Source organism: Gallinula chloropus (assembly GCF_964237585.1).
Source record: "Gallinula chloropus genome assembly, chromosome: 25".
Taxonomy (NCBI): Eukaryota; Metazoa; Chordata; class Aves; order Gruiformes; family Rallidae; genus Gallinula; species Gallinula chloropus.
The window spans coordinates 7,261,285-7,274,759 of record NC_140110.1 but is presented as its reverse complement, the minus strand read 5'-3'; the positions used below and the strand labels follow the sequence as shown (position 1 = coordinate 7,274,759).

Sequence of the window (13,475 nt, the reverse complement as noted above, 5' to 3'; positions counted from 1 at the left end):
CTCAGTGCTCTCCTGAAGGTTCCCATCTTTGTGTTTCAGGGGCTGCAAAGGTGAGGCTGGAAAATGGTGGTGGACGCTGTGCTGGAAGAGTGGAGGTGAAACAACAGGGACAGTGGGGCACTGTGTGTGGTTACTTATGGGGCACTAAAGATGCTGCAGTGGTTTGCAAGCAGCTGCGCTGTGGGGATGCTGTTGCAGATCATTGGTTTGCACACTTTGGGCCAGGATCTGGCCCTGTTTGGATGTATGGTGTTCAGTGTCGTGGCACCGAGTCTGCCCTGTCAGACTGCGCAAAGAGAGGCTCAGGTCAAGGGCGCTGTAGTCACAGATGGGATGCTGGAGTGACATGTTCAGGTAAGGATGCAGCCCATTCCCCACTTTTGCGGCCAGGATGGGGGAAGGGACCTGCTGTGTCCTCAGGGAAACAAGGGGGTACTGGAGAAGGGCTCGGTGTGGCTGGTCACACTGCTGAGATGGGATTGTCGTTCCTAATCCCCAAGGAAAGCCCAGCAGGAACCTGAAACAGGCTGACCCCTGATGTGGCTCAGCCCACCCTCTGTGGGTGCCTAAAGCAGGGAGATGGGTGCTGTGCAGACCTGTGGTACGCTCTTGCCCTGGATGAGGACCCCTCCCTGGGTGGGTGCTGGAGCTGGGGGCTGGTGCAGACAGTGGTTGTGGGTACACCCACACTGCAGAACCCTCTGGGACTGAGGGGGGCATTTCTGGTGGCTCCAAGGGGTTCCTGGGCCTGGCCCTGAGCTTGGTGGTGCAGAGCAGGCTGCCACTGACAACAGCACCTGGGACCATCTCCTTGGGCCCATCCAGGGCCTGGGGCCCGTGCCCAGCAGCCCAGGGTCTCCAGAAGTGCAGCAGTTTATCTGAGCAGAGCCTGTGGCTGTGGCTGTGGGAGACAGCCAGCCCCCAGTGCTGTGCTGATTTCTGGAGAGCAGGGAGGGACTCTGGTGGGTTTGTGCCATCAGCACCCAGCTGCTGGGATTGTTGTGAGACTCTTGGCCTGCAGCCACCTGAGAGATGAAGTGAGACATGCTCAGCACATTGCCAGAGGGCTCTGGGAACTCACAGGGGTCTTTGATTCCTCCAGGGTTTGTCCGGCTGGTTGGAGGGGACAGCCCCTGCTCAGGACGAGTGGAGATCCGTGATGAGAACCAGTGGAAAACTGTCTGTGACTCAGACTTTGGTCCCAAAGCTGCCAAAGTGGTCTGTGAAGAGCTGCAGTGTGGGGTAGCCCTGTCCATCCCTGGGGCAGCTCATTTTGGAGAAGGTGTTGGTTCCATCTGGGACAGAAAGCTGCAGTGTTTGGGGAATGAATCCTCTCTCGCCTTCTGCCCCACAGGGTCCCCGAGACATCCACCCTGCACCCACGCCAACGATGCCAGTGTCATATGCACAAGTAAGGGGTCTGGGCACATTGCTGGGTATGAAAGCAGGAGGGACGATGTCTTTTTCTGCAGCTCTAAGAGAATGCAGAAGGAGGAGAAAGGAAGGCTGCCCATCTGGCCAGTCCTCCATCTGCCAAAAGTGAAGAGAACCAATGACCCTTTTCTCCTCTTCCTCTGTCCCCAGAGTACACAGGGTTCAGGCTGGTGAATGGCAGCACAGCTTGTGATGGGCGGGTGGAGGTCCAGGTGCTGGGGACCTGGGGCACCCTCTGTGACTCCCACTGGGACCTCTTGGACGCCCACGTTCTCTGTCGCCACCTCGGCTGCGGGTTTGCTGAGGCCCTTCCTGGAGGAGGGCGTTTTGGGAGAGGCACCGGCCCCACCTGGAGAGAGTCATTCCACTGTGATGGGACTGAAGCCAACCTGAGATACTGCCCAGTGACTGCCCTGGGAGCCTCCCCATGCCCCCACGACAGGGACGCTGCTGTCATTTGCTCAGGTGAGTGCTGGGAAAACAGCATCTTGCCCCCATTTTCCCCTGGGGTGTGACATGGCCACCCAAAGCAAGGGACCCCATGGTGGGCGCAGGGTGAGCTTCTCCCTGGAGAAAAACTCCCTTCACCTGGAGTGATCTGGAGAGCTTGATCTGCTCCAACTGAACCTCTGAGGTGGGAGAGCTGACACTGAACAGGGTCAGACATCTCTGCCCTCCTGGGGCAGGGGTCAGTCCCTTGAGCCAGCAGCAGCCTTGGGGTCAAACCAGCTCCCATTCCCTGATCCCCAGGGGTGCAGAGGGGCAGAGATGTGTGGGGTGTCCCATGTATCAGCAGTGCCAGGGCTCAGGATGAGCAAGGCTTCTCCTGGTGTTGTCCATCCCCAGGGCATCCCACCATCTGCTGCTCCCTCCTGCAGGAGCTGCCCCATCTGCCTCAGCAGGGACATGTTGGGTGTCTGTGCCCCACCAAGAGCAAAGAGAGTCTCTTGCCCAGCAGGGCTCAGTCCCTGGGAAACCAACCATGAGAAGCTGCTCCTGAAGCTCAATGCAGAGTGCTTGGGCAGGCAATAGTCTCAAGGGCTCCATCAGGCTTCCAGAGCCTGGAGAGACACTGCAGGTCTCTGGGCTCTCCGGTGCTGCTGAGGCTGGGCCATGGCTGCTCTCCCAGACAGCTCCGGGGCCCTGTGGCTGGTGGGTGGAGGCAGCCGGTGTGACGGGCGAGTGGAGATCTTCCAGCGCGGGACCTGGGGCAGAGTCCTGGATGACCAGTGGGACATGCAGGAGGCCAGCGTGGTGTGCCGGCAGCTGCGGTGTGGAGAGGCAGAGAGAGCCTACAACCCCCCAAAGCCCGAGAGAGGGACGGGTCCTGTGGGGCTGCAAGGGGTGCGGTGCGCAGGGCAGGAGCCCCGCCTGACCCTCTGCAACACCTCCCTGCCCAAGAGCGCGCTGGCAGCTGGGATTGCCGAGGACGTGGGGGTCGTTTGCCGGGGTGAGTGGCACTGCAGGGACCCCCGGGCTCTGGGCTGGGTGGGCACCATCCCCTGACAGCAGCTGGGCTTCTTCCTGCTGCAGGGAGCCGTCGGGTGCGGCTGGTGAACGGGCCCGGGCGCTGTGCAGGCAGAGTGGAGATCTACTACCGGGGCAGCTGGGGGAGCGTCTGCGATGATGGCTGGGACCTGCCCGACGCCGCCGTCGTCTGCCAGCAGCTGGGCTGCGGAGGGGCGGTGGAGGCCGTTGGCTCTGCTGGCTTCGGGGAAGGCGCCGGGCAGGTCTGGCTGGGCAGCATGAGCTGCTCGGGGGCCGAAGATGCTCTCTGGGACTGCCCGGCACGGCCCTGGGGGCAGCCCGACTGCGGGCACAAAGAGGACGCCGGAGTCGTCTGCTCAGGTCTGTGCTGGGAGCTGTGCTGGGAGCCCAGGGACAGGGGAGGTCGGGACAAGGGGAGAGCAGGTAATGGCCGAGGCTGTCCCTGGCTGCTGATGAGCCCCTGCCCAAGCCCATCGTGGGGACACCCACACACAGGTCCTCTCTGTCCCACACGGCATCTCTGGGGAGACAATGGAGGGAATGGTTGTCTGTCTGTCAGGGGCTGCCAGGGGGACTGTCTGGCCATGCATTTTCCTTGTCTGAGGGCTTCAGGAGTACCCCTGATTCTACATCCCTGAACCATCCTGTTCCTTTTGGTCTCTCTCCTCCCAGAGTTTGTGGCCCTGAGGCTGGAGAACAACGGCAGCTGCTCCGGGTGCCTGCAGGTTTTCTATAACGGGACCTGGGGCAGCGTTTGCTCCAACTCAATGACTTCCCAGACAGTGTCTCTGGCCTGCAAGGAGCTGGGCTGTGGGAATGCAGTATCCTTGGATCCATTCCCAACTTATGGCACGCTGCGTGGCCCTGCCTGGGTGGATCGTGTGGAGTGTGGGAAGAGTCACAGCTCCTTCTGGCAGTGTCCCTCCACTCCCTGGCACCCACAGTCCTGCACTGACCTGCGTGATGAGACCCACATCACCTGCCAGGGTAAGTCTGAGCCACCCGGGCACCAGCATCCCCAGCTCCTGCTCCCTTCTGGGTACTGTCAGACACAGACAGAGCCCACAGGGGCTTTTCTTTCCATGCCAGACCCTTCTGTGGCTGGTGGTGGCACAAAGGAGCCTTCAGCTCTCAGACCCCCACATTCAGCAGCAGTGGGCAGCCAGGCTGCCAGCAGTGCCTGGGGGAGGCAGGGGAGTCTGCAGGAGACGTCTCAAAAGAGACCTATCGGGTGCCTGCCTTGTCCTGCCCGTGGCCCCGAGTAGGGCCCTGGGCTCCAGCCTGGCCACCCTGAGCAGGCCCACAGGAGGGCCAGTTTGGGTGGGATGTGATGCACAGCTCTCCTTGTCCTCCTCTGCAGCTGCACCCAGGACCACAGCACGAACCCCCCGAATAGGTAACCTGTCCTGTCTGTCAGCACTGGCTCTTCCCAGGGCCGGGCTGTGACCCACAGCCAGGGGGAAGAGGCTCCTTGCAAGGGTGGGACTTACCGAGGTGGGATGTCAGTCCCTGTTAGGGTGGGACCTTCCCCATCACTCACCCCTGGGGTCCCTTACCCCGGTGTCATGGGGTCAGGACTGCGGTGTCACAGCCCCCCACCTCTCCCAGGCCTGGGGCTGCTATTTCTGTCTTCCTGCCTGTGCAGATGCCACCCGGGGCCGTCCGACCAGCAGCAGGAGAGAGTCCTTGCTTGTCATCATCTGCATCATCCTGGGAGCCCTTCTCTGCTTGCTCCTGGCCCTCCTGGCTGGGCAAGCGTGGAGCGCCAGGGCTGGGTGCAGAGGTGGGTTTGTTCTCCACGGTCTCAGGTGAAGATGTGTGTTGGCAAGGCCAGGGGGGCTGTGGGGTGTCAGTGAGTGGTACAGGCAGAGCTGGGGGACAAGAGTGTGTGCTGCCCTCATTCTCATGTGTCACCCCATTGACTGCCTGACCACAGCCAACCAGCAGTAAGGGGGAGAGAGAGTCCAGACATGGGGGGAGTCAGGGATGGGACCAGGAGAGAAATGGAACAGCTGGGCTGGGGAGATGGGATAAAGGGGGGATAGATGAGGATGTGGCACTGGAGTGCTCTGGGTATATGGGGAAGGGGCTCTGGGGGTGCAAGATGCTGGGAGAACCATTGGACAGCACCTCCCATCCTTTCAGCATCAGGATCCCTGTCTGTTTCTCCACCCAACCCTTACCTCCCCCCAGCAGGGCAGGGGCTGTGTAATGGATCCATTGGGCAGAGAGTGGACAGCTCCAGGGGAGAGGAAAGGGAGGAGCTGCTCCAAGCTCAGCACCAGGAACAGCATCCAGGGTCCAGAGGGGCACAAGGGCTGTCTCTGAGGGATGGTATGAGGGTGTTGCTGCCTATGACCATCTCCATGGGAACATTGCCCTTCTTGAGGAAGAGGCAGCAGTGACTGGAGTGCACATGGGGCTGTGCTGTGGGGACAGCACTGGGCTGAGCCAGGGGAAAAGGGCTGGGGGAGCAGAGCAGTATCTGTCCCCTCCCTGCCCATCCCTGAGCCAGCCCTGCCTCTGTCTGTAGCCTCTGAGCGAGCCCGGGAGCCCTTCCCTGAGGCCCTGTACGAGGAGATCGGGTACAGCACAGCGTGGGAGAACCAGGCAAGGTTCAGCTTCTCAGGTGGGTGTGGGTCCCTCACTGGGGCCATATCTTCAAGGCTCTTTCCCTTGGCCCCCACCTAAAACTGACCCCCTGCAGCTCCATGGCCCAAGGTCCCTGCAGCACTGGGGCTGTGGGTTCTGTGGGGAGAGCAGACAGGTCTTGGCATTGGAGAAGAGCTTCATCCTCACCAGCTCATCCTGTCCCAGCCAGTGGACAGCCCCTCTCTGTATGTCCCTACATCCCATTGTCACCTGAGGGGTGAGGGAAGGGGCTGTCCCAAGGCAGCTCTGGGAGCCCCTGTGAGTTGGGGTTTTTCCCAGGAGAGCAAGGGAACTCCTGACCCCTCATCCAATGCAGCCCTGGCTCGGTGGGTCCCCTGTCCCCAGCAGCACTGAGCACAAGCCGGGTCAGCAGAACGCACCCCATAAAACTTCCATCATTCTCCCCAGGCTCCTATTCAGAGGGGTCCCTGAACAAGATGCAGACCCACTATGAGGACATTGAGGAGGATGGTCAAGGATCAGTACCAGGTAATGGGGGCCAGGAAGGGGTGGATCATTCCTCCCTGCACACTGGTGATGGACACCAGTGTCACCGTGAGCAGCAGGGGAGGAAATGGGCAGGGATCTCCTCTGGTGCTGCCAAGTCCAGTGTCTAAGGCCCATGTCCCTGCCCTTCCTCCCTGCCCATGTCTAAGGCCCTTACTCTGCTCCGCAGGATGTGTCTTCTCACTGTCAGCATCTCCCCTCCCCTTTCAGACACGCCTGTCCTGCCCAGAGGTGACCCAGCAGATGGCTATGACGATGCCAGGGAGGTTTCTGAGCCTGGGGAGGATCCTGTGTCTGGGCAAGGAGACTGGGAAATGCCCAGGGCACCAGAGGATGGACCTGGTCCCAGGGATGCACGTGGAGGTGAGAGGGACAGACAGTGCTGTGTGTTCCTGGGGTGCCAGATGAATTGCTGCCATATTGAGAGCCCACAGTCTGGCAATAGACCAACCTGCCCTGGGTGTTTTCCTTCGGGGGGACCCTTGGTGGAAGAGGGAGGTAAAGATTTCTCCACTGGTGAGGAGAAGGGAGGAAGGTGATGTACAGGTCAGGACGGGCACCTCGTGGGACGATCACTCAGTGGGCTGCCTTGCTGCTTGCAGGGACACACCTGAGCCCCCAGAGACGTGCTGAGGCCCCTGGAGCTGAGGGAGATGTCTGGTCTCCTCCCCAGGACAGCACAGGCTATGACGATGCTGAAGAGGTGTCTCTGGCACATCCCCCTGAGGACACCAAGGCTGTGACACCAGAGCTCAGTGCACAGCAGCCCCTGAGCCCTGGGCCAGCACAGCCTGTCCTGGCCATGCAGCTGGGTGCAGCCAGGAGGGAGGAGAGGTCTGTGCAGCTGGGAGAGCCCTGAGCACCAGGGACCCGTCTCCCTTTTCCCAGGGGCAGCAGAAACAGCCCGGGGTTTGCTCTCTGTTTATTCTCCTGTGGTTACTCTGTGCCTCCCCACTTGTTCCTATTAAAGCCTTTGGGGTAGGAAGGGGTATTTTTCTCCTTAACTCTGTGGGAGGGAACTCCTCCTCCGCCTGTTCCTCACTGACCTTGGTGTGTCTGGGGTCTTTTCTCCTATTCCCCCCTCCTCCCTTACCCCTGTCCCAGTCTGGGATTTCTGCCCTTTCTGAAATCCACCCTCACAGAGCAGCACCCCCTCTGCTGATGTGTTCAGCTGATGGCAGCAGTAGGGCTGCTGCAGGGCTACCTGGACTTGGGGAAACCAGAATGGGGAGCCCAATTTCTCTTCTCACTGGGGCTCCTGCTGCCTCTCTACTACCAAAACCACTGATGTGGAATCCCATAGAGAGTAACGTCTCTGCAGCTCTCAGGAAATCTAAATGACTCTCTGGAGGGGGAGGGAAACAGAGAATGCCCTGACACTGAGGGAGTAAAGCTCAGCAAGAGCTGAAATAGGGGTCTGCTCTCACCACGGTTTTGGCCACCAAGGCAAAGCACCATATATGAGCTGCTCTGTATGTACAGTAACCCCATCCCATCTAGACCCTGGACAATCTGCACCCTTATTCCACAGCATTTCTGTCATCCTCAGGTCCCACACTGACTGATACCCCCAAGTGTTCACATTCAGTATGTACACAGTCACCCAATTCCCATGTTGTTGCATTTCTACACCCTACTCAAGCCTTTCCTTTCTCTCTCATTCCCCAAACAGCCTCTTACCAACACTTACAACTTGTACTATGTACTTCAACCATCTCTGCTCCCAGCTGTATGGTAAATACATCCCCATTAACCATTACTCTTCGTTCCTTGGCATACACTGATATCACTCACTCCTCCCAGGCCCACCTCCTCCACCCCCACACATTTCAAAGATTTGAGTCCCATCTCCCAGGGTGATCACTCAGGATAGGGGAAGTACTCACCCCGTTCCTCTTGAGGATTGCCCACTGTTGGTTCCAGTGGTTCCTGCTGCCTTGCTTCCCAGAACATACAACTCACATCATGGATTGTTTTCCCCCAAGGTTCGATCTCCCTGAGGTACAGAATCACAGAATCACAGAATCACCAGGTTGGAAGAGACCTTTGAAGATCATCGAGTCCAACCATTCCCATCCTGTGCTAAACCAGATTCCTGAGCACCTCATCTACCCTTTTTTTTGAACACATCCAGGGATGGTGAATCAGATCCCTCCCTGGGCAGCCTGTTCCAGCCTTTACAACTCTTCCAGTAACATTTTTTTTTTCTAATGTCCAATCTGACCCTGCCCTGGCCCAGCTTCATGCCATTTCCCCTTGTTCTATCTTCTGTCACCTGGCTGAAGAGACCATCACCCACCTCTCTACAACCTCCCTTCAGGTAGTTGTAGGTGGTGATAAGGTCTCCTCTCAGCCTCCTCTTCTCCAAGCTGAACATCCCCAGCTCCCTCAGCCATTCCTCACATGATTTGCTGAGCAAAAGCTTCAGAGCCTGTGTGTCACACAGGGGACGCTGGGAAGAAAGGGAGGTTAAGGACATGCTTGGGGGCACTGGGGTGGCAGGCACTTGGGGAAGGTGGGCTCCATGAATTGGTCTGGTGGTGCACAGAAGGCAGTGGGGCCCTGGGGAAGGGGCAACCCATGGTGTGCGGTTGGGTACTGGGGTATCCTGGGGTCTTCTGGGTGTTAATAGGATGGATGGGAATTCAGTGGGGCCTTGGGGAAGGGATGGAAAAACACTGGTGTGCAGGGGTTTGCAGTGGGGTGAGGTGGGATGTACTGACACACACTGGGATGCCTTGGATTTTTGTGGCTTTGAATGGGAGAGTCTGGGGCCAACAGAACTCCTGGTTCCCCCTTCAGCCCTCTTCACTCGCCTGTCTTTGATTAACCCCACTCGTAGAGAGACTGTGAGACCTCACTGGTCACTGTGATGTCCCTGGTCCCAGGAAGTGCTGGTAGGATCAAAGCGCTCTAGAGTTCCTCAGACTGGATTCCCTCCAAGTCTACGTACATCCAGGACCTTATTTCCACTTCCTTCCCAAAATGCCTAGGGAAGAAGAGAGAAGCAGTGGTCTGATGTAATTGAGACAGAAGTGTTTCCAGTCCCCCCAGCCATGGCTTCCCACTGGCCTGAGGGGAAATACATTTCCTCCTAACCAGCCCCATTCCTCCAAGTTTCACTGGGGACACCTGTTCATGAAGGGACCGGTGGTGGGGATGGACATGACTCCTCCTCTGCAGAGCTGCCCCCAGATGGTGGGTCCCAGTGACCCCATCCCCAACCAGGTTCTGGCTCCAGCCCTGCTCTGTCCAGGTTTTTGCAACAGCTTGCCAAAGTGTCCACTCACCGCCCTCATCCTCAACCCAGGTGAGTGCTGTCCCTGAGCAGGATGTGGCCGTCCAGAGGGACACAATGAAGTGGATGCTTGTCCCCAGGCAGCCACTCAGAGAAAGAATTCCCCTGTCAAGAGAAGGAGTGTTTGTCCCCACAGCATCTCTAATAAGCCGAGTTTGCCTTGGGCCTGTGGCACAAGGAAGCCTTTCATCAGGCTTGGTGCTTCATGAGAATGCCCAATGTGGGACATTAAACCCTGGGGGGGTGAAGCAGCCTGGTTGCCTGAGCTTTCTCGAGCCCTGGAATGGGAAGAGCCCATGGAGGAGGACAGTGATGGGGGGACTGGGGAGGAGCAGGTCCCAAAGCAATAAGCACCCCTGGGACTGCCTTATTCCCCTGGGGACAGGCTGGAGCCCAGAGGTGGGGGCAGTCCCAGTGGAGCAACATGACAGCCAGGATGTCACTGTCCTTGGGGAAAGCCTGGTGTCAGGGGAGTCCTGTGGGAGTGGAGATCACAGCAGCTGAACCGATGGAGCTGTGTCCCAGGCTCACTGTGTCCCTTGCCCTGTGACCCCCTGCCTGCCCTGCAGCTAAACCAGGCTTTCAGGGGGGTTTACTTCACAGCAGGTTGGCCCAAACATCACCATCCTGGGGGACTGGGGTGCATCTTTTACCAGTGTTTTGTAAGGGCAATGTGGGATGGTGTGCCAGTGGAACACCCACTCCATCTGCCATCACTGTTCTCTCCAAGGATCACAGAATTGTAGGGGTTGGAAGAGACCTCAAGAGATCATCGAGTCCAACCCCCAAGGATGCCAGTGCCCCAAGGAGCAGAGGGAACAGCCAGTACCTCTGTGAACAGGGACATGCTCATAATGACAGTGGGCATAATCTGGACCAGGAAGCTCAGGCACCCCTGGTTTGCCTCCCTTCTGATAGCCCACAGCTATCAGAAGAGACAGCTAACAGGACATGTCTGTGCTTAGTTATTTCCACCTCTCGAGGAGAACAGCATGTTTACTGGTGGTGTGAGCGAGCCCTGGGAGGAGGTGGGGCCAGGAAGGTCTCAGTCAGGAGAGGCAGCACACACTGACGTGTCTCTTTCGGTAGCTGAGGGTCAGAAGTGACCACACGCAGTGACCAGCCTGTGTCTCTGGGGCTGTGAGGAGATTTGATTTCTCTGAGACCTGAGCTGGGAATCACAGGCTGGTGGCAAAAATCTTGTTTGGGGTTTGAAGTCAGTGGGAGTTTTGCTGGAGTCTCAGTGAAACCAAGGAGTCACTGGTGTTGTTCCCGTGATGATACAGGCTGCTGTGGTGGCTTCCCAGAAATAAAAATACACTGGTAAGTGGGGCATGAGAACTCAGCCTGGCTGGGATTCCCCACTGACATTATATGTATTTTTAAGGATTATGGATATATCTTTACGGGCCGCTAGCTATGAACAAGAGATCTGTTGTGGATCACTTGGGAGAAGATTGAAGGCAGCTGACTTGAATATTTGCTTGGAAACTGTCCAAAGATTTTCCTCTTGAACTGCTTCTGCTGAGCGTGTGGTTAATTAGACAACAGAGTAACACAGTGTTAAGGATCCTATTTGCATATGCTGTGAGGATGTTTGTATTTAATTTGCCTGGGCTGCCTGATTGGCAGGCAGTGACTGACAGGCCTTTCAGTGAAGAATGTTTCCCTATTCTCCTCTCTAAACCTTCCCTGGTGCAGCTCGAGTCCATTTCCTCTTGTCCTATATCTTATTCCTTGGGAGAAGAGCCCGACCCACATCTGCCTGCACTTTCCTTTCAGGTGGCTGTGGAGAGTGAGGAGGTCTCCCTTCAGCCTTCTTTTCTTCAGTTCCCTCCACCGTTCCTCAGCAGACCTGTTCTCTGGAGCTTTCACCAGCTCTGTTGCTCGTCTTTGGACACACCTCAGCACTTCAATGTCTTCCTTATAGTTTGGGGCTTCCTTCTTCTCCCCATCCCTATCTTCAAGTTCAGGGGGCTGGATCCCCAGAGGACAACTGGCCTTCCTGCGAAAGACTGAGGCAAAGCAGGCATGAAGTACCTCAGCCTTTTCCTCAGCCTTTGTTTCCGCTGGTTCCAATAAAGGATGGAGAATCTCCTTGGTCCTCCTGTTAATGTATTTATAGAAACATTGTTATTGTCCTAACAATTGTCCCAGCATTTAAAAAAAAGGTCTCTACCTCTCTCATACCAACCAATGCTTCACCTATTAAGGCTCATCATTTTCCTGCTCAAGGGAGAGGGTGCCAGTGGCACACGCTGCCTGCCATCCTCTGGTTCTGTCTGGGGGACTGGAAGAGGACATGAGGATGTGGGATGGAGAACCTCTCTGGAGACTAGAAGCTTGGGTACAAGGAAAAGAACCAGCCAAAAGGCGTTCATGCAGGAGAACCAGCACTCCAGTGTGGGTGTGGCAGAGCAGAAGGGCTGATCTTACTTTCGACCCTGATGAAGGGACTTCTGCTTTGCAGTTACACCCTGCTTACAGATGCACCCTCGCATATTGAGGGGGAACATCAGGGGTGGAAGGCTGCTCTATGGAGGCCTCCATGCTGAGTCACAGAAACTGCTGAAGGAGAAGGTGAATCAAGACAGTTGGCAGAGGTGAAAACATCCCACTGGCTTGTGCATGCTGAGCTTAGACAAGAGGAATCCCACCATCCCGTGGGCCTGTGGGGTGCTTGGGGAGAGCTGAACCTCACCCAGTCTCCAGACTACTCATTAGAGAGAAGATACCAGATGGACATTGCTGAATCCCTGTCACTGCTGTGCAGCCCAACCTGGCAAAGGGACAGGGAGAGGGATGAAATTAGGGCAACATTTAAACCTCTCAGAAGCCACCATGCCACAGCTGGTAACATCTCACTTATAAACAGAAACAATGCAGCCTCCTGGTACCACAGTCCACCAGGTTCCCTCCGATCGCAGAGCCTGGCCACGGTGCCTCCACTCCGCTCCACTCTCCTTGTACTCCTCACTCAGGGTTAGCACATTAAGCTCCTTGATGTTGCCTGGTGAGTTCCTAAAGATCTTTTGTGGAATGGACTCTCGGCATATCAGCTGCCCTCCACCCTGGAAGTGTCTTCTGCTGTACCTTTTCTCAAAATGTGAATGTAAGTTTTCTTTCTGTGACCTCCAGCAATTATTCCACAGGGATGGATGAGGGACAGGACCTCCCCTCTCAGGGGTTGGGGGTCAGGGCTTGGCCCTTTGTCTTAGAACACAACAAGGTTCCTCAGCATCAGAGCCACCCTGATTCTCCTTTTTCCTGGCTGTCATTGCTGCCTCCAGTTTCCTGTGCTGTCTCCCAGCATTGCCCTGTCAGTAATGGCCTCGGGGGGACCCATTAATAATCCAAGAAACTTTGGAGTTTTTATCTGACTGTGACTGCTTGAGATGTTTTGTCAGCATCCTCTCAGGGCCAGAAGTTCATGAAGTCAGCTTCAAACCCACCAGAGAGGTCATTGCCTGTCATTGGCTGGTCCTCTGCTGCTGATCTCCTGGGAAGAAGGGAGCTCATGGCAAGCAGGCTGTGCTGCACAGAGACAGCTCTGCCCCGGAGCAGCTCCTCTGCAGGTCACAGCAGGGCTGAGGGTTCTGCCTGCAGGCACCGAGGGCAGAGCAGTGAGGCAGAGAGTGGTTAAAGGAGTCAGGAGTGGGCGGATGACTAAGAGCTCACTGAAGGACAAGTTTTCAGAGCCCTTGACACGGTAAGTCTCTGGGTTCACAGCAGTGCCGATGCCTTTCCTGGAGGCTTCCCCTCAGGCTGGCACAGCCCAGAGCTCACAGGATCCGTAAGGTGGATTCCAGGTCCAGAGGAAACTTTTAATGCCTGTGAATCCAGGGGAGCAGCCAGGGGTTCCCAGGGCTGTCCTTCAGAGCAGGGTCCCTGAATCCCAGGTGCAGTGTGCCCTGTCAGGGACTCTGCTGCCATGCAGAGTCAATGCTCAGCCTCCTTGGGGAGCTCTTCATAGTGCTGCAGTGAGAAGGTGTGGGTGGAAGGAGTGATCACCTGGAAGGGCAGGGCAGGGTCTTTCTGCTATTGAAAAGGTGCTGCATGAGTCCAGGCTGCTCACAGCTCCAGATCACCCCTGAGA

General features: G+C 57.0%; 1 protein-coding gene across 1 annotated transcript; it reads left to right on the top strand.

Annotated features, from left to right (window-relative positions):
- Positions 1-579: 579 nt before the first annotated feature.
- On the top strand, positions 580-6,191 carry LOC311200950 (scavenger receptor cysteine-rich type 1 protein M130-like; the record flags this gene model as incomplete). Its single annotated transcript, XM_084275252.1, has 8 exons — positions 580-601; positions 1,103-1,411; positions 1,585-1,903; positions 2,568-2,884; positions 2,968-3,282; positions 3,595-3,909; positions 5,456-5,551; positions 5,983-6,191. The coding sequence occupies 8 exons, from the start codon at positions 580-582 to the stop codon at positions 6,189-6,191; spliced, it is 1,902 nt and encodes a 633-aa protein (XP_084131378.1).
- Positions 6,192-13,475: the final 7,284 nt, after the last annotated feature.